Genomic DNA, 21,581 nt, shown 5'->3' on the forward strand with positions numbered 1-21,581 from the left:
AAAATACAAACTCGTCGCATTGAATCACATGTGACAAATACCCAGCAATACTAATCTGCCAAAGCAATACTTCCCAAGTGTAATTGTATGCAAATCATTTCTTGAACTAAATTTTATGATTTCTGCACGTAAAGACTAATGGAGCCCTCTGTCGCCCACAGTAAGTTTTGTAAAGTATTCGGCCTTACCAGAAGTGGCGCCGCGCCCTGAAACTGCTGAAAGGCTCAGGGCTTTGCCCATGACTTGGCGCTTTCCAAAGGAAGAGGGAAGTGTCCTTGCATCCCGAGGATAACGACTCCGCGGAAACAGGGGAAGGCCCTTCCCAGGAGGCATGTTCTGGCTCTAACCGAAGGGACCACATGCGACTGAAACGCTGGCGTCAAGGCGGACGGGAAAGAGCAGAAGGGAGGTAAGTTTCTCCGTAAAGCGGCACGTTAGGACTCCGTGATGCTAGGGAAGCTTGGTGACAGTTGGATCCCGTGGCAGCCTTACCCCTTAGGTGGGTCACCCTTCCTCTCCCTTCCCCCCCCCCATCGCCCCAATTCTCCATTCCAGTTCTCCTCTCCCATTTTTGAGGAATAGTAAGACTAAAAACATCCTTTGGGATCGAATCCCACGTCAGGCTCCCGGTGCATGGAGCCTGCTTCTCCCTCTGCCTGTGTCTCTGCCTCTCTCTCTCTCTCTCTCTGTGACTATCATGAATAAATAAAAATTAAAAAAAAATAAAAATAAAAAAAAAATAAAAACATCCTTGAAGGGGTCCCAAACGGCACTACAGGTTTGAAGGGCGTTCATATGTCCAATCTAACTTAGGAACGTCCAGCTGCTTTCCCAGGAGTTGTGCCAATACGTGATGCTGCCTAGAGTGTAGGACAGTCCTCTGCCTCCCAGCCCTGCCCGTCCTCGGACCGGAGTTTTTAATTTTTACCATACATACGCAGCAACTGTCTCAGTGTGGTTTTAATTTTTCATTTCCATTTAATGAACTTGAGCATCTTTTTTTTTTTTTTTTTTTTTTTTTTTATTCATAGAGACACAGCTAGAGAGAGAGAGAGGCAGAGACACAGGCAGAGGGAGAAGCAGGCACCATGCAGGGAGACTGATGTGGGACTCGATCCTGGGTCTCCAGGATCACACCCCGGGCTGCAGGCGGCGCCAAACCGCTGCGCCACCGGGGCTGCCCTTGAGCATCTTTTATATTTTTAATCCTCACTTGTGCTTCATCTTCTGAGAAATTTTGGGTTCTTTTGCCCATTTTTCTATATGTGAAATGTGTATGTCTTTTAAAAAACTAAACTAGGCATTCTTTATATATTCTGGATACTAATCCTTTGTCAGTTATAGGTGCCAAATATCTTAAAGTAGTTTGTGGTTTGCCTTTTCATCTTCATGACGCCTTTTGACAGACATAAGTCTTAATATAAGGAAAGTTATCTATCTTTTATGATTCGTGTTTTTTGCATCAAAAGTCCTCCTCTCATCCCAAGTAAAAAAAAATTCTCCTATAATGCCGGAGTTTAAGTTTTGTCCTTTGTTTTTAGGTCCTTAATCCATATAGAACTGATTTTTGTATATGATGTGAGTTGAGTCCAATTTTATTTTTTTCCATTAAGAAAACCAGCTGTCCTAGCCCCATTTATATATAATTAAATCCCTTTTTCCTTCAGAGCTTACTGTCAGCATAGTCATGAACCAACATCTCATGAATCTGGGAGTCTGTTCCTGGGCTATTTGATAATCCCTGCACCAACACCAAACTGAAATAACTTTTTAATGCTTAAAGCCTGAAAATATCCAGCATTTTAAGAAATGTGAAGAAACATTCTCATACTACAATGATGGGAATATAAATTGGAGCAAACTTTTGGGGGAAAAGTTTAGCAGTATCAACTAAATTAAAAATATACATACCCTTTGCCCAGCAGTTACACTGCTAAAAATACATTCTATATCTAGGCTCATTAAAATTTGTGCACAAGGGGCAGCCCGGGTGGCCCAGCGGTTTAGCGCCACCTTCAGCCCAGGGCCTGATCCTGGAGACCCGGGATGGATCCCACATCGGGCTCCCTGCGTGGAGCCTGCTTCTCCCTCTGCCTGTGTCTCTGCCTCTTTCTGTGTCTCTCATGAATAAATAAAATATTTTTTAAAAATTTGTGCACAAAATGGAGCACCCAAGAGTTCAGTCAGTAGAGCATACAACTCTCGCTCTCAAGGTCAAGGGTTCAAGCCCCCATGTTGGGTGTGGAGCCTACTTAAAAATAATTGTGCACAAAAACACTACAGGGTTGTTTGTAGTAGAAAAAACAAAAACCCCTAAATGACCATCAATAGGAAAGTAGTGAAATTTCTAAAGTATGAAACATCCATGCAATGCAATGCCTTGTGGACTTCAGCGCCGACGTCTAAGATACACAGAATGATGTAAAACAAAGGCAACAGAGCACACATATATAATAGAATTCTTGTGTAGATTTTAAATCAGAAGAAGACTTTGTGTCAAATTCGGGTAAGCTGCTGTGGCCTACTTCCCGAGGAAGTGCTCTGATCAGAAGGACCTCCAAGTTTTATTCTTTGGAAAGAGAATATTAATATTCTGAATGCCAAGGATATGGAAGTTGTGGACAGTAGCACACTGTTGAGTCCATTCGCTGAAAACCTGGATGTTTAAGGTTTTTTTAATCCATTCATGAGAGACACAGAGGGAAAGAGACCCAGGCAGAGGGAGAGGCGGGTTCCCCGCGGGGAGCCCGACCCAGGACTCTGCCCGGGACCACGACCCCAGCCCCAGGGCCACCCAGATACTCCTGGATGAGGTGTGGAGCAGTTATTTTGAACAATGAAGCTGACGGCTCCCGTGTTTTCACGTCCTTTGAATTTTGGATTCATGTTAACAGGTTAGAAATCTGCTCTGCTAAGAGGCAACTTCTGCATTAAAGTCACCCCAGCCTATAAGGTTTGGCCTTTCCAAAGCATAGCTGTCTGCCTGGAGGAGACATGGTCTCCTCAGTGAGGGGAGACTCGGGGACCAGGGCACTGGAGGGATCTCTGTGCGCTTACGGAGCAGTTGAAACCCCAACCCTGAACAGCTGACGTTCTCCTCCAAACTCCTCCAACCCCATCCTTCCCTGCAATATACACTCAAAATACAGCACCTGACAGTAACAGCCAAGGAAGACAGGGGCTGTGGGGTCATGACCACAAAGCACAGTGGCCGTAAGGAACCTGGGACTCTAACCCTTCACACCACCCAGTCCATCGCACCACAGCAGTGCGGAGGCCACGGCAGAGGATGCACACCTCCTGTAGAACCCGGGATACCCAGAAACGTCTCCTGCCTAGTACAAAGGCCAACACAAATCCTGCCTTCTCTGACGTTTCTCGGACAATGCACAGTTCCACAGCTTCTCTCTCCTTGGGAACACTCTTTTCGTAGCCACAGCTGCCACTTGACTTCAAACTTACACGATTTTACGTGGCATTGACGTGGCTGGATCTTCCCAACTGTTAGTAGATTCTAAGCCTCTTGTATCAACATTTCACGATTGCCCTCCGGCCTCCATACAAATAACGTTTGGTTCTACATCGTATCTGACTAACGAATGGGTTTCCACTGGATGGTCACACACATGATGTGATATATATGTGCAAAACAGTATTTATCCCCTTCAAAAATTCTAAGTTAAACAAAGGAAATGGGAAAATACGAAGTAGGAAAATAAATCCAGAGAGGGCAGTATTTGTATGGCTAAAAGGCAAACAAATGTGTAAGGACACAGAAATAAAATGTTATTTCATTCATTTAAATTTTTATTTTGAATAGCTTCAATCCAAAAAAGATTATGAATTTACAATGCTAAATGTACAATTATGAATGTATGCCTTTTCGACATCAGGGTACCATTCTTGAGCAGCAATACAATTTAAAAAATATAAAGATGCAGTATCATTTCTGATATAAAGTTACTTAAAAAAAATCCAAAGTCTTAGGGAATTCACAAATCATAACAGGAAGTAGCTATCTTATTAATTTAATTACATTAAAATTTAATTACATTAAAAATGTGTAAATGCCCACAGACTATACAAAAATTAACATCGCACATTTTGTCAAAAGTTCCCCATCACCTCCCACCATAAATATACAAAAACCTATTTTCAGATATGTCAAAATTGCATGCATGCGATTTAGAAGGTTTTTTTAAAGCTTGGATTTTGCTCTTCTCTGGATATTATTATCTATAGCCGTTTGGGGAACAAAATACATAAACACTGATATGTTATTTACCATGCCTCTGAAACTGTGCAGTATCTTCACAAACATGGGAGACAAAATAAATACAGTTAAGACCGCAACAGTTCTGTTTAAATGCAAGTGCAATTTGGAAAGCTCTCGAATGTAGGAATTATAAAACTAATATAAAAAGTATTTATTTTGTTGTTGGCTTAGCCACTTTTATTCAAGCATTATTTGCAGCATTGCTTTACAGCAGTTGGTGCTAGAAGATACAAAACATATAGTTACCACTATTTATATCCGAGGGAGAAAAAAAAAAACTTTAAACAACCCTGAGGGAGACACACATTAAAAATCTTGTTATTTATTTAAAAAGTTAAAAAGTTACATATCATTATTTAACAATTACTTTTCCGGACATTTCTGTCCTTTAAGTATGTGCATAAATAAAATTTTAATCGGCAATATTTATTAATCTTTAATACATCAAAATAAGATATGTACAGATTTTTAAATTTAGGTCTGTATACACTCAAATAATTTAATGTGAAGTTCAGAATCAAAATTACTATGTAACGGTGACCTACAGAGAGAGAACTCCTCCTATCTATGGCACTGAGTAGGACCCACACCTAGATTCACAGACATTCTTCAAATAATATTCTGGAAACCATCAATTGCAACTTGAACAACCCACCTTGTCTATGTTCAAATCTGATTCCTACAGATGCTCTTCCAGCTACCTAAAAACCTCACTCCTTTGAAAATAATATGGACAAATGAGATATAAAACACTCATAAAATCTAAATGTTAAAAAAAGAGAAAGGTGTAAAAAGTACAGCTCTTTATGATCATGCTCTTAAAGATGTTAAATACAATCCAGTAACTGGATTTCTAAGCTGCTATTTAGTCATTAATTATATGCTTCAGTATTTAAATCAAAGAATAAAATCTACAATTCTGGGAAATCACTTTAAGAATAATGTTTATACATACTAAAAATGAATGTGGAAACCAGAAAATGATCAAGAGTAAGTAACTATAGATAACAGTGCTAATTCACAGCTCAAGAGGTCTAAGATGCATAGCTTCACAAAATTGTTCATTCATGAACAACTGTTCTTATCTAATGTGTATTAATATCATATTATGCTTTCTGATGGAAAACTTCGATTAATATTTTTGTAAGAATCATCAGTGGCAATAGCAGTTAACAGTGATCCTGAGTGTAACTTACATTTTCCTATAGTTACCTAACATCATTCAGGTCTCTGCAGCATAAAAAATGAGAACCATGTGGTTCTAGAGCTCTGGCTAACATCTGATAAACTGGTAAATATCTATCAGAAAAACAATGATCAGCTGGAAGTGGACAGCACAAGCCTGCTACCAGTTAGGGAAGAACACAGGATAATGTCACATAGTTTAGTTAGTTTAGTGTCCGTTTTATAGCATAGCAATTTCTGTGTTTATCAGAACTGTGGGCTTTGCCAAACTGCTGGATCTTACCCAGAAAGGCATTTAAAAAAAAAAAAAAAAAAAAAGATTTATTTATTTATGAGAGACAGAGAGAGAGGCAGAGGAGACTCAGGCAGAGGGAGAAGCAGGCTCCTCACAGGGAGCCCAACGCAGGACTCGATCCCGGATCCCAGGATCACGCCCCAAGCTGAAAAGATATGGAACATGTCACGAATTTGCGTGTCATCCTTGCACAGGGGCCATGCTAATCTCCTCTGTATTGTTCCGATTTTGTGTATGTGCTGCAGAAGCGAGCACCAGAAAGGCATTTTTAAGGTTACTTTAATTTTGTTTCGAATTTAAAAATAACCAGAAAAAACAGAAAGGTGAAAAATGCTTTTCACATTTCTTTTGGCCCAATTAATGTCTATTCTTTAACTTTATTTCATTTTTTCTTCCTCCCACAAATTTTTACATCCAAATTAATGCTCCTTTGTAAACATCCCATCTTAAACAGGTAAACTCTGACCTCTGGCGCCACCTAATGGCATAAAACAAACTCCGCGAGTTCATACTGTTTTGAAGAAGCAGTCACTCAAAACCACTCATTTTTAAGCCTCATTATTCATAGGAGAGACATGTATCAACCCTTAAATATTTTAGTAGGTGAAAGTCTAACTCAAAAGACTAAAACAAAACGAAAAACAAAACCCAATTCACTATTATCCTATGTCTTTAAGTAATTAAAAAGATAGAAAATAAAAATATTTAAAATTATATAAAACCTGAGAGAAAAAAAAGAGATATCAGACAGACCTACATCTATTGCAAAACAACAACAACAACAAAAAACTTTCTTTCCCAGTGAAAATGGTCCTACAACATTTAAGTGATGTAAATTATACTACTGTAGGAGACATACCACAAGATCTGTTTAATAGCTTTGAGGGACGTCTGAAGAAGGCAGTGAAGCACCTTGCTGATTAGAAAAATAAAACCCAGGCAGTTTGTACAGAAAATATAAAACCATAAATGGAAATTACCTGAGTTATTCTATAAGCAACACCATAAAACTAACTCCTAGGCTATCAAAGGGAACAGGTGTAGGTATATATGGAAGTCTTTGCAAGAAATTTTGGAACCAAAAGAAAACAGGCTTTCTACCTATTTTCACTGGAGGGTAATTAACACCCATTTTATTGATCAATAGCAAATTTAGGGCTGGTATATAAACGAGGACTTTTTCTAATAAGCGAGTGAGGAAAATAATAAATTTAAACAGATAAACCAAGTCTCAGAAGCTAATGTCTAAAAGCCTATCAAATACCATCTTTCTTCTGTACCCTATATAAAGAGTATCACTGAGGTTAACAAAAAATTCTGGAAATATATGTATTATGTAGTTACTGAAAGAAGATATAGGACTTTACAGACTATTAATTTAACTGACAGGTCAATCTTATTGTTCTGTTCTGTTTATTAAAAAAAAAAAAAAAAAAAAGGCTCTAGTATCAGCTATTAGAAGGGACATAAATTGAAATGGTGCCATTCCGACACACAGGATCAGAATGTCCTAAAATTGCATTCTCCTGCTACTAGCATACCACCGAGAGTGATGCACTGCTATGTTATGGTGATGATTTGACATGATCCATTCTCTTTAACTAAAGCTTTAGCTTCCGTTGTTGTCTGAGGTTTTGGTGGCCATTCTGGATCAACCAAGAGCTCCTGAGCCAGATACATATACTTTGCCTTTGGTACCTTCTTTCTACAGCCCAGAGCCCAGGACAAGCAGCATTTTCCCCACCGATCCACTGACTCCTAAGAAAATAAGGGAAAAAAAGAATATACAAGTAGATTAAGATCTGCTTGTTCTTAACAAGTTTTTAAAAGCAAAATACATCAACACAGGAAAATAAGAGAAAGGACTTCTGAGTACAACAAATAAATGGAAAAAATCCAAATGAAAGAAAATATTTTTAATATTTAATACGAAAACCCCCGTATTCTATCCCAGATTATACCATTGCTCCTAGCAATTCAGCCAGCTAGCTGCTCATTTTTGGAAGAAAGTAGTATACAAATAGTATTATTATTACTATTCATGTCATCTTTCAAAAAATAAAGCACGATGAAAATACTGTTAGGTCAAAACTAGAACCTGGATCGTGTTTACTGTCAATCACTTCTTTTCACATGTTTTCATTACTATAAAAAAACAATTTTGTTTTATAATTATAGCTTCCCCCGGTGTTCCACTATTGGAAAGAAGTACATAGAAAAGTATAAATCAAGCACTATTTCTTAGTATTATTTCATTATAAAAAGCTCTGCTGGCATTGAAATTCTTCTGGATCAATCCAAATGTTTTTAATGAATGTGATCTTAGATAAACAATCTTTTAAGAACAAGAAAGCAGTCCCTAGTTATACAAAAATGTAGATTCAATATAGGTCCTCAGAATTTAATTGAAATTTGAGATAAAACTGAAATAAAACTAAAATGATTGTACTGAGGCGTAAGTTATAGTCACCTCTGAAGAACAGTCAACTTCTAATTACTCTGGCTGTCACTTCTTCAAACAAAATTTAAACCCCATGGTGTTTGTTGTCCCATCAACATGTACCTCAAGCTGCAACTAGGTTTAATCTCAATTGAAGTAATCTCACAAAATGAAATGTAACATAACTGAGGTAAGTAAAGCATTTTAATATTGATACCCAAAATGGTTTCATCATCAAAGAAGGCAAATTTGCTGTAACATGTTTTGAAACATGTGTTTCTAAATTGACTAGCAGAGAACAGCAAAAATAATATAAAATTTTTAAAAAAATCTTTAAAAAAAAATCTTAAACTAGAAGACCTTTGAAAGTGTTAATTTTATCAACAAAACACAAAAAGATGCACTGGTACCAAGAATTCACAGGCAAAAATTGTGGTCACAAATAAGCTGTATGAGGACTGGGGGGGCGGGGGAGGCTGGAGATCTTTATCTAGTAGCCTCTTTATTGTCATAACTAAAAAGAACTATCATCATCTTAAAAGCAGTCTACAAGAAAATACTTGGCATTAGGATTCAGAAGAGACTAGATAATAGGATTCTTCAGGTGATCCAAATAACAAATACAGCTAACTAACCCTTGAACAATATGGGTTTGAACTGTGCAAGTCCAATTACGCAGATTTGTAAAATACAGTACTAAAAACTTATTTTCTCTTCCTTATGATTTCTTTTAGTAACACTTTGCTCTAGCTTACTTTAAGAATACAGTATATAATACATACGACATACAAAATATGTGTTAACTGACAGCTTATACGATCAGTAAGGCCAACTGTAGGCTATCAGTAGTTTTGTTTTGTTTTTAAAGATTTATTTACTGGAGAGAGAGGGAGGGAGGGAGGCAGAGAGCACAAAAGAGCAAAGGAGCCCAACACAGGGCTTGATCTCACAACTCTGAGATCATGACCTGAGCTGAAATCAAGAGTCGGATGCTTAACCAACTGAGCCACCCAGGTGCTGCCCCAGTGGTTAAGTTTTTGAGGAGTCAAAATTTATACACAGATTTTGGGCTGCACGGGGCGAGGGGCAGTTAGCACCTCTAACACCTGTGCCGTTCAAAGGTCAACTGTAATTCCTTTCCACATTACACGTTGTGTAGGCACATACACAATACACCTTCATATGTAACCTGAGATGAGACTCACTACTTGGGTCTATGTTTTCCCCAAGGTGCTTAAATTCTTCAGTGTAGTGAGAAAAAAGATACCCTGTTCCTAAATCAATCTGAAAGCTGTCACTTTTCATTTTACAGCCTGTAGCACTGTTAAAGGACCACAGGAAAAGGCAAATGGTGAATGCTGACTTTTAAAAAAGCGAAAACATACAGGTTTTGACTGTCCAGATGAACTGGCTGGGTGGAAGGGCACGCGACAATGCATAGCAGGCTGAGTTAAGATAAGTCACAGCCCAGTGTCTTCAAACTTAAGACACACATACACCCGTAAGTCCAGTTTCCTACCTGTAGAAAGTGAGGCAAGCAATAAATTGGAAACTAATTTCGTTGCAAACAGAATCACAATGAAATAGAAATCTTTTTACATTGAGATGCATGTTTTTTTTTTTAAGATTTTATTTATTTATTCATAAACACAGAGAGAGAGGCAGAGACACAGGCAGAGGGAGAAGCAGGCTCCATGCAGGGAGCCCGATGTGGGACTCGATCCCAGGTCTCCAGGATCATACCCCAGGCTGCAGGCAGCACCAAACCGCTGCGCCACTGGGGCTGCCCGAGATGCATGTTTTTTAAAAAAATCCTCACTTCCTTATCAAAAACAAGTAAAATTATAATTCAGAAAAAATAAATTAAGTCACAAGAAAACTAGAGAATCTCCTTCTACTATGATTAGAAACATGCTGTTCCTGTACCTCACCTTCCCCAAGTATCATACACAAAAAAATACACAATATAGGTTTGTTAGTTTAAAAATACAAACATACCACATACATCCTCAAATACAATACAATTCACTGGTAGAGAAAAGAAAAGGTGCTACAGGCATGCTAGAGAAATGAACCAAGGGAGATATGACAGCAAGAAGAGGAGGGCAAAGAGGTGGGACACCACAGGGCTTAGAGTGAGCACGAAGGTCTCCCCCAACATCCAAGCATAATCCCTGAAGCAGGAGAATACAGTAGCTATAGCAACTGGATCTTCTCCTTTGCTGCCAAAAGCAATGGTTGAATGACTGAGTGTGTCCCTCAAAGACAGGAAAGTGGCTACCACAGTCCAGAAGAGAGATCACAAAGAACTTTCAAAAAGATCTATAGCTAAAATTCTCCTGCTTCTTAGGCCATTCCAAGCTATTCACTCTAGAATCCCAATGCCAGTCTACTTTTAGGAAATGCTTTCACAGGTAGCATGTAAAATATAAAGCCATGCTTGTGCGGGAAGTGCTGTAATGATACTGTGGTTTTCAAAATCGTCTTCTTCCATACCAATCCTGAATATAAAATAAAGATAATCAGAATTAACATTCTATCTAAATAAGCTCAAATAATCTTCTAAGTGGCGTGAAGACTACCACTAATATCTGCTTTTCCCCACAAAAGGAAAACATAATCCAGCACAAATCCTCGGGCAGGATCAACCTACACGACGACATGATCCTAGGTCCACATCTACTACTAATTGGCCCTAGTTTACCAGACACAGGATACACACAAATGCTTTTTAGTAACAGATTATGCAGCACAGATCTTCCTAAATAGGGGTAACGCTTTATAAAAAAAGAAACTCTTCTTGAAATTGAGAAACCCTGGTTTCAACTCCCAATTTTGTTATTCATTACATGCACAACCTTGGCAAGTCAACCCAATGTTGCTGCTTTATGTACAAAGTGAAGTTAGAAATAAGACCTTAAGATTTGGGAGGATGCTGGAGGTGTACAATGTCCCTTGTAGATAAACAGATATTTTAGACAAAGTCGTCAGAGATTTTCAGATAAGGCTCCTGACTTCCCAATCCAACTGTCTAAGATGTGGGGCCTAGTCCAGGGCCTCTAGCTTTGAAATTTTCAACACAATTCCATGGCCCTTGGGTCTATATGGTAAAGGAGGAAAAAGAAAGAAATAGGTCTTCTCTTCCTCCCAGAATTAATACAGATGGTTGGGAGTTGCAGTCTGAAAAGACCTCATGGGATCCTTGGTAGAAAAGAGCACAGAGCAGTCAGAGGCGGAACGAGAGTTTGTGGCAGAGAATTACGGTAGCCACAGAAGTCCTTAAGGGACTTCTCGCCTCTACTTTCTTTTTCACCTTCAGTTTTGGCACTAGTGACATCTCGGACTAAAATTTCTTTGTGTGGAGCTTCTGGGTGGCCCAGTTGGTTAAGCATCCGACTCTTGATTTCAGCGCGGGTCATGATCTCAGTTGTCATGGAATCAAGTCCCATGTCAGGCTCTACACTGTGGAGCCTGCCTGGGATTCTCTCTCCTCTCTCTCCCCGCCCCGCTCATGAACTCTCTCTCACTTTCTCTCCAAAAAAATCAGTCTTTGTTATGAGGGGTTTGTCCCGTGTACCTCTGTAGGATGTTTACAGAGCAAAACCCCTGGCCTCTACCCACTGCATGCCAGGAGCAACCCCTCTCCTCTCCAAGTGTGACAACCAAGTATGCCTCCAGACACCACCAAATGTCAGGGTAGGCAGGGGCAAATAGAACTGTCTCTGATTGAGAACCACAGCCTTATGGTAATACGACTAGCTGACTAGTTCTTGAAGGGTCACAAATATGAAGAGTGAAACCACATTACACACAGAAGTGTCAGAAGATGAAAGCGGGAAGCATTCTGTGCTAAAACCTTACAACAACTCTTTTCTAAAGCCAGTAATTTAGAAAATGCTTTCTCAATCATGACTACAGAAAATGAAGACTAAAATTCTCGTCTACTCTGGGATTCTCAGAACAAAGTGGCAAAACACACAGGGAATGCTGGAGCTGCCTATGCTAGACCACTCGCCACCTTCACTCTCTCCTGTGAGCACTTCAGAGGTAGGACTTCACATGAAAGACACAAACTCTTAAAAATAAAGAAGACAGATACTACCAAATTTCTAGAAAACAGATTTAGCAAATGATAGAATCTTCTCCCATTCAATTTTTGTTGAAAACTGAGGAGAAATTTCCAATTCAAATATTTTAAAGGAGGCTTATGATACCCACTTTTGAATAAATAGGGTATAATGCCTCCTCAGAACCTGCCATTTCCTGCTTAAAGAATTTTTTTTCTAAAGTAATCTCTAGGGGCAGTCCAGATGGCTCAGCGGTTTAGCACCTGCCTTCAGCCCAGGGCCTGATCCCGGGATCCTGGGATAAGTCCCACGTCGGGCTCCCTGCATGGAGCCTGCTTCTCCCTCTGCCTGTGTCTCTGCCCCTCTCTCTTTCTCTCTCTCTCTCTCTGGGTGTCTCTCGTGAATAAATAAATAAAATCTTAAAAAAAAAAATCTCTACACCCAATGTTGGGCTCAAACCTCATAATCCCAAGGTAAGAGTCATAACACTACAGATTGAGCCAGTCAGGTGCCCTCACATTTCCTGTTTAGATCAACAGTTAGAGAACTCTTTGGAGATGCTGGAAACTCAATGTAAATGTTTTCCATGGCCTGGGCCTTGCCGATACAAACATTTCATATGAGGACTGATGATATGAGCCAGAATATACCCTTTGAAATAACATAGTGAGGTAACCAAAAGGAAAAACACTTGGACACAAAGGAGATTTAGCTAAGGGATGTGAGCCCCTGATATAGCTGTGGCCATATCACTACACCACTTTGAGAAAAAGGAACTGAAGCTGAAGCCAGACTCATCCCATTACTACCAAACTCTCACTCTTCATCATAAAACAGAAGACAAGGAAATGGCACTCCACGGGACGTCTTATAAGGAAAGTAATCTGTGATACTACACTGGGCATCAAGCCCATTGAAATACCAAAATAAAGCTCAGGAAGTTGGTACTTAAGTAAAAGAAGGCTAAAAATAAGTGAGTGGCCCAACTCAGAAATGCCAGGGAATCCTCTTGAACTCTGAAAGCTTTCCTTGTGCCTCAGAATGAAGGGAAGATTTAGAACTCACATGTGTAAAAGCACATCACCTCGCCAATACATAAACGGCAATGGGTCAGATAAGGAGGTGGGGAGACACTGTGTTGTCAAGTTCTTTATATCCAAATGGGCTGGATCAGAGCTAATTCAACGGTATCAGGTTAAAAAAAAAAAAAAAAAAGACTGACCTGATAGGTTACCTTACATAGGGCATACATATGCTTCTACACAGGTAACACAATATTAGTTTAACATTAGTTTATACTATACGACTGTATGTTACGGTATCGAACTATACTTCAACATCCAAACACCAGGAAATGGGTTTTATTCAACTATTTCTCTCCTCTTTTTCCCATGGAGCTTGTATGTCTTTCAAATCTCAGGCTTGTGAAGGGATCCAAAAAGTCAAAAGTCCCACGCTGTGATTTATTTACAGATATGCATGGTCTCTGAAAATCTTTATGAAGAGAGACCTATGTTTGGAAAAGCCAAAAAGCCACCCAAATCAAGGTACAGTGATTGCTGACAAGAGATCAGAAATAATTCCTCAAAATTTTGGCCTCTGAATTTTGATTCATTTTGGCCTCTGAACAATTCCCATTTCATAACTATGTTTCCATGAATCTCATTTAGGTCTAATGGGGACTCATGAAAACCGTAAACATATAAACCAGAGAGAAATGGGAAACCTCTCACTACTGAGAAGACCTTTACACACAGCGAAGATACGGATTGGAATGGAAAAGAGACTTATGAAATTTCTGAAGTCCTGAAAAATCTGTAACAAAGGTTTGCCAAGAATTTCTAGGACTCCTTACAGGGAATGAAATGCCAGGCACAGGAGAAAAGGTTGAGTAAACACACAACAGAACATCACCCTACAGAAAGGCGGCAGAGCACACAACTAAAAGAGCCTAAATACGCGTGAAGAATTGAGAGTAAGTGCTGATTTCCAACCTGTGGTGGCTGTGTGGTGGTGAAGCGATATTCTCCTTGTTTGTCTCGATTGAACACAACTTTCCAAAGGACCATGTCAAGGAAGAAGTTCTGAGAGATATTCCAGTGAGTTAAGAATTAAAAATGACTAAGTCATTCTTTATTAATGTGCACATTTTAAAATGCTCATACAAAGCTGCATCATTAGTGAAAAACATGACTTGGTTTTCATATAGACAATTTCAGTTAATATTGGAAAAGGATAAAGCATTAACAAGAGAACATTTTTGGTTTTTTGGTTTTTTTTTTTTTTTTTTTTAACAAGGCAACATAGGTAACAAATACCATAAAATTCTTGAAAAAATGGGACCTCTAAAATTTCCACAAAATGTGGTTTTTAATCGCATCCTTGGGTCTTTCCCATTTTAAAATAATGCTTATAATTTGAGTTTTTTTTTAACAATGAATTATTTTCATTCAATTAACATGATATTAAGTCTATGTCTATAGATGAGCTCATGAGTATCATCAAAGTCCAACACAAAAATTCTTTCAATACTAAACAAGAATAATAAGAGAGATTATGAGCAGATTCCCTAAAAATTGTTTTCCTCTAGATTTTAAGTAATATTTGTGTGAACAGATGAACTTATATTATAAAAAAGGGAAAGCTTTTAAAATATAATATCTTAGATGTGCTTTCTCGTGTCCATAAAATAGCACAAATACTTTCCACTGGACAACTTAAAAAAGCAGTAGCATAATAGCTACGCTGCCAATTATGGCCCAAATTTAAATACCAAGTCATCTTTTAGAAAGATAACAAATTAAGCATAATCACTGAAGTATACACATTTCCCCACAAATTACTTAATTTTAATTCAAAAGCCTGCCCTATGAAGAGAACCTTTCACTTAAAAATGACAACTGTATCTCCTTCTTCCATTTCATATATTGCTACTATAGAAGTGAATAGAAGTGAATATATATTCTATAATAGAATATATTATATTCTATAATATAATAGAATTATAACAGTGAATTATAATAGCGAATATAAAAGAAGTGGATTATAATATTTTAATAGAGAACAGATAAAATTTTATTAATAAGCATTACTTATTACTGGCTCCCTTTACAGAAGTCAACTTAAGGGCAATCCTAATAGGAGAATAACTATATAATATACAATCAATCACAGAGGACTTAAGACCTCCAGAGGAAACTCAAAAGTAAATACCAAGGAGGAGGTTCCAGTAATCAGTGCCAGTAAGTTCAGAGCAGTCATTATTTTATACTTTCAATAAACTGTCATTAAAATTTACTAGAGTTCATGTAGAAAGCCCCCTCCCTCCTTTTTCCCTTAAACGGGAGTTTTTACTGTATACCACAGGTCTCTAGTGGTACACCCCCATTCTGATTTCATGATCATGGGCCCACTAGTTGAGGGGTCGCATAAGCACTAATCTTCTCCCTTTCCCGTAGATCACTAATGTTCACTATCTCCCTGCTTATCTCCTCCTATCTGTATGATTACAGCTACATCATATCCCTTAATATGACAATTATCAGTTAACAGAAAAGGTCAGGAGAGAGAGCTAAATGAATTTAACTAAAATGAGACTGAAACTCTTTGTGGGCTTCCATAATGTTACCTGTCCTCTTCTCCCAGGACTATTAAATCACCAAGAATCCCAAAGCAGCAACGTAGCCATCTGATTATCTGAAGTGCTTACCTCCACCATGATAGATACAAGGGCATTGACAAGAACAATCATGAGCATAGTTATACGCCACTGATATGGTACACACACTATCTGTAAGACAAAATTTTTAAGTTAAAATTGTAGTATGCAGTTTATGTTACAGCATTATATCATGATTTCGAAATTTACTGAATTCCTATTACATACCAAGCACCTTCACATACACTATCTACTCAATTTTTAACAATGCCACAAGGTATATCCACTTTTCAGAGGATGAAGCTCAAAAGTGTAACTCAAGGTTAAAAGAACAGTACAGTTAAAGTGGCTGAGCTTAGAATCAAATCCTATTCACTCAAAATCAAAAGCCCATGCTTTCTACTAGTTAATGAATTTCTAACAAGTTCCTATTTTTTAAAACAAATATAATACGGCAGATACTGATCAAATAATGAAGTATCACTCAACACTCTATATACTGTCATAAAGACAAATTCATCAAAGTATACAAATTAACAAATACAGTCTAAGTTTTCACTTTAATGTCTGTGATTAATTTCTAAGGTCTAAAAAAATAAAAGGGAAAAAAATCCTATTCATGCATTCACCTTTTAGTCAACACATATTTACTGAGTACCTAAAATACTGTGCTAGATGTGGAGGACTAATATGATCTTATGTTTTAGAAAAACACCCATGATTCCAGCAAGAAAGATTTTAAGGGTGGAGACTGCTACAGCAATCAAGATAAGAGATGATCGAAGTAGAAATCAGTGATGGGGGCCACCAGATAATAGTTATATATTTGGTCTCTGACACAGAGCACTTAAGACTCTTGTAATTTCCTGAGTGATGGTGACAATAAGAGCGGCTTACTCAGAGGTCCTAAACACCCTGGAATTTCCTAGGGATCATGTCTTTTATTCTAAGGAGGCTATTCATGGTGGGCTCCTGGATAGCTCCAGGATGGGGGCTGGTTATCAGAAAGACTAAGCAATGATTAGAAGCTTGGAGCTTTCAGGCCCATTCCCCCATCCTCCACGGAAGGGAGAAAGGCTGGAGACTAAGTTAATAACTAACCATGACTAGATGAGGTAGCCTCCATTAAAAAAAAAAAATCCCAGGGATCCCTGGGTGGCACAGCGGTTTAGCGCCTGCCTTTGGCCCAGGGCGCGATCCTGGAGACCCGGGATCGAATCCCACGTCGGGCTCCCGGTGCATGGAGCCTGCTTCTCCCTCTGCCTCTCTCTCTCTCTCTCTTTCTCTGTGTGTGTGACTATCATAAATAAATAAAAATTAAAAAAAAAAATCCCTGAACTTCAGGTTTAGAGAGCTTCTCGTTCAGGCAACACAGCCACGTTCTGGGAGGTTGATGCATCCCAACTCCACAAGGACAGAAAGTCTTATGCTGGAGACATTTCCAGTCCTTGGCCTATCTGCCTCCTCATCTGGTTGTTCATCTGTACCTTTATTATAAACCAATAAACATAGGTCTTAACCTCAGTTTTACAGCAAATTATTGAACCTGAGGAGGAGGTTCTGGGAACCCTGATTTATATGTAATCAATAAGAAGCACAGGGGATGACCTGGGACTTACAACTGTTATCTCAAGTTGGAGAGCACTCTTGTGGGACAGTCTTTAACCTGTAGGGTGTGTGCTGATTCCAGGTAGTTGGTATCAGAACTGAATTGTAAGATACCCAGTTGGAGGACTAGTTGGTTTGGGACACACACTTGGTGTTACAAGTATTGTGAGTAGAGGAAACAATAGCTGCCTTTTAGGTGGCAAATGAGATGGAGTAAAGGTAAAATAGATTCAGAGTAAGAAAACAGAGAATCTAGCAACAGACTGGCTATGAAAAGACGACGACGACACATATATACACGACACATATATACACTTCTGACTCAGATAAATACTAGTAACAAAAAAACAAAAGACAAAGCAGGGTTGAGGGAGAACATGATGGTAAGGTTAGTTATCAAGATGATGAATGAGAGAACTGATCCGTGAGCTATGCATGTAATATTCAGTATGCCAGTGGATACTCAGTTCTGAAGCTCCGTTGTAAAAGCTAGTCCAACATAAAAGATATGACAGGTGAAGCCAGCACTACAGATGAGCTCCTCCAAATGTACAGAGTTAACACGGGAGAGAAGAATAGAAATGTGTGGAACACTAACATCTAAGGAACAGGAGGAGGAGAGTCTGGAGATTAAAAACGATGAGTCATAGAGGTTAAGAAAAAAAACAAAGGGAGCACAGCATCACAAAATTGTAGAGGGAGTCTCCAGAATGATCGATCACCTGGCTAACTTGTCAAATACTACTGAGGAGTCAATTAAAGATGGGGGAAAAAAAAAAAAACTAAAAGGACAAGTCCACTGGACTTAAGAAGAACGTTGTTAATGGCCTTGGCCAGGGCAACTTTAGTAGGTAGACGCCAGACTATCTGATGAGTGTGTGAGAGGGGAGTCGAATTACGTTGCACTCTTTCAAGAAATAATTTGGCTGTGAAACAGAAGACCCATGTGGCAGGAGAGAAACATAAACAGGTTTTATTTTGTTTTCTTCTTTTGCTTAAAGTGCTTATCTAACTCCCTCATCAAAGCACATGAGGCAACAGACACACTCATACCCTGCTGGTTAAGACTATAAACTGTCAACCTCTTCAAAGTTCAGTAACACAACTGCTTGTACCTGGGATAAAACCCCTGAGTACAGGAAAAGATGACAAACGACCTAATTATTTTCCAATGGAGATAGAGAAATGAATAAAAGTATACTCCCATAATCTATAATAGAATACTACACAGTAGTGGAAATGAAATACATTTATTGACATGGATGCATCTTAAAAATAATGCTAATGAGAAAAGGCAAGTCACAGAAAAATACAAATAGCGAGGTGCCACTGTCATACAATCAAAAGCAAGCAGAACTATCTCTATGGCTTCATACAACACTGGTTAAGTATATAATTAAAGCAAGACAATGAGGTAAAAAATTAGAAGAGTGGTTCCCTCAGGGTGTTTGGAGAAAGGTATGGGATAGTGCCTTACTGGTGTCATGTTACCTTTTTTAGGTTGGATGATAAACTCATGGATGTTATTTTATTACTATTGTGCTGCACAACTTATATACACGTGCATATTCTCTTATATAAAACAAGTATTTCATCATTCGTAAGATTTTTAATGAAAATATGAACTCAGTGGCCAGAGAAGAAGAGGCAGTAGGTACAGACTATTCAAATAAGTTGAGAAGGGACAGATCAAATAACACGGTCAAAGCTTTTTTTTTTTTTATTTTTAAAGATCAAGGAACATTTTTTTTTTCAGACAGGGAAATAGAACCAGAGCAAAGACTGAAGAAAACAGGCAAGAAACATAAAATAACAGACTCAATAAAAGCTGCTGTTTCAATTATGTTCTTTATTCTTTTTAGGGTATTTTTGGGTTAATATAACTGCACCTTAGAAAATTCAGAAAGAAGAGATCCTGGGGGAAATGACCTTGACAGATGAATCTTTGTCCCCAGGAATATGAGAGCAAGGGAGGTGAGAGATCGTTAAGCCCTAAGCAAACCTCCAGAAGTCCCATCTGGCTGTGTAAGAACCACATAATACTAACACGTCATTTTCTGTTCCTGTCTTACTACTGCTCTCCTAGATATTATCACCCTTAGACAATCAATAATAATTGATGTGCTGAACCCTTACCTGAAGAACCTGGTCAATAGAGGCAACTGGATGCAACATGATGAGTAATATGAAAACATACAAAATAATCACAGACACAACAAAAAAATCTGAAAAAGAAAGTAAAACAATTAAATTAGAAGTTCCTTTAAAAAAATGCATATATAATAACAACTGATATACTAGCAATCCTAGATCTGGTTTTGAATACATCTATTTAGGTTGGTAAAATATATAAAGTGTGTGTTTTGTTATTTCCTAGACTACAGTACATCATTTAGGCCCAAAGAATTCATTTATGTGAAACAGACATAATCAGCATTTATAAAATTAAGAGACAGACTTTTATGGACACTTATTTCTAATTTCCCCAGATAGATAGCTACTTTATAAGATAATCAAGACCATATATAATTCAAAGACAGGAGACTAGCCTATGCAGAGCAAACTGAGATTATCATTTAAAACATGTATGGACTAATTACTGTTGACTATAAAAATACTGAATAACATTGTTACTCCCAGTATTAGGTATGTTATAATCCTAAATAGAGGCATTCTAATTTGCCTCTAAGTATATTTCTGTTAGGGGAATCCCACTTTCTCAATGACTTCCTCTGTAAAAATATTGCCACAGAAAACGTTAGTTAAAACCCAGAAACTGAGTTGATTTACTATTTTAAATGTGAACTATTCTGCTTGCTGCAGTAGCTAGAAATGGTAAATTCAATCCAGCAGTACTTCCCATTACTCTCCAACTCAAAACTCCCTGCTTATGGCCATTTGCTAACTGTGTATATGCATGCATACATTTGCACATAAACAAGCAGACTCTTATTTATATAATGAGCCTTAAGGCTCAGAAATTTCCCCATTATATTGGTATTCTCCAACTCTTTTCCCTTTTTTCTTTGGCCTGGATATTCATTTACAAAATCTTTTCTGAGGTTATCTTGAAACTCAAATTTTATTAATACCATGTGGAACCAAAATTTTATCAGAAATCCTTCAGATTGGATAAAGAAGTTAATATACTATTCTATGGACTGTAAATGAGGGATCTCATACTATTTTTAAATATAGGAGTCATTTATAAGTATAAACACTGTTAATATGTCAGTTTCAAAACCATAGGCCAATATCATTCATTGCTCTGCAGAAATAACATAGTTATTGTTTATATATATTAATATACATATTTATTGTTCTAACAACTTAGGCAGAAAGTTGTATTATTTAACATCCATGCCAAAGTAGGGGAACTTTAATTATGAGTCACTGACCGACAGGATGAAAAATCTGGGACACATGTTAGATTTAAAAAATTTTTCCCTGGATTTTTATTTTTAAAACACACTACTAAACTATAAACAGAAAACATTAACATTTTATTCAATAAATGTAGCAGCTAAGGCAATACATAAGTTATATAGTTATTCAAAGAGTTAATGTGGTCAGTTAAAAAAAAAAAAGCATTTGGAAAGTGGTAGTTGTAAGTACAGAAACACACAAAAGACAAAATCAGAAAAAGAAGAAATGGTCAGAATACAAATGCCAGAGAGACACAGAGACAGAAAAAGTGGTTTCAAAATAGTAATAGCCCATATTGAATGTTTTCCAAATTTTACTGCATTTTTACAGCTATACACAAAAGAGATTTGTCATCTAGTTCCTGACATGTTGCCAGAAAACAATTTTTTACTCAGGCTCATAAACTTCTTACATCCACCTCAACAGCGTTTCTCAAATTTTCCTCTTTCTCCTAAAGCCACTCCCTTTGATCACACGTCTAAAAACCTGCCAAGATATCCATGTGAAGCAGAAAATAAGTATTTAAACCTTCCCTGTCTTTAGCCAGGGTAAAGAAAGAGGCGCTATTAGAAGGAATCTGACAGGGACGCGCATCGGTGGCCAATGTAAATAACCACCGAAATGAA

The 21,581-nt window shown here is 37.9% G+C and overlaps 1 protein-coding gene and 1 non-coding gene across 9 annotated transcripts in view; both read right to left on the reverse strand.

Moving 5' to 3' along the window:
- Positions 1–3,786: 3,786 nt before the first annotated feature.
- ATP13A3 (ATPase 13A3) overlaps positions 3,787–21,581 on the reverse strand; it is a 97,216-nt gene continuing 79,421 nt past the window's right edge. For 7 of the 8 annotated variants that reach the window (XM_077884068.1, XM_077884061.1, XM_077884062.1 and 4 more), the window contains 4 exons: positions 19,666–19,754; positions 15,973–16,053; positions 14,258–14,347; positions 3,787–7,514 (listed from right to left, as the gene is read on the reverse strand). In XM_077884068.1, the coding sequence (XP_077740194.1) occupies positions 7,317–7,514; positions 14,258–14,347; positions 15,973–16,053; positions 19,666–19,754 (458 nt within the window). In that variant the 3' untranslated portion in view covers positions 3,787–7,316. The remainder of the gene's footprint in view (positions 7,515–14,257; positions 14,348–15,972; positions 16,054–19,665; positions 19,755–21,581) is intronic. The other variant, XM_077884067.1, reaches the window with a different exon arrangement.
- Positions 5,906–6,011, reverse strand: LOC144305644 (U6 spliceosomal RNA). The gene has a single exon (XR_013372662.1). It is a non-coding gene; the product is annotated as a U6 spliceosomal RNA (small nuclear RNA).

Source organism: Canis aureus, chromosome 35, assembly GCF_053574225.1.
Source record: "Canis aureus isolate CA01 chromosome 35, VMU_Caureus_v.1.0, whole genome shotgun sequence".
In the NCBI taxonomy this organism is placed as follows: Eukaryota; Metazoa; Chordata; class Mammalia; order Carnivora; family Canidae; genus Canis; species Canis aureus.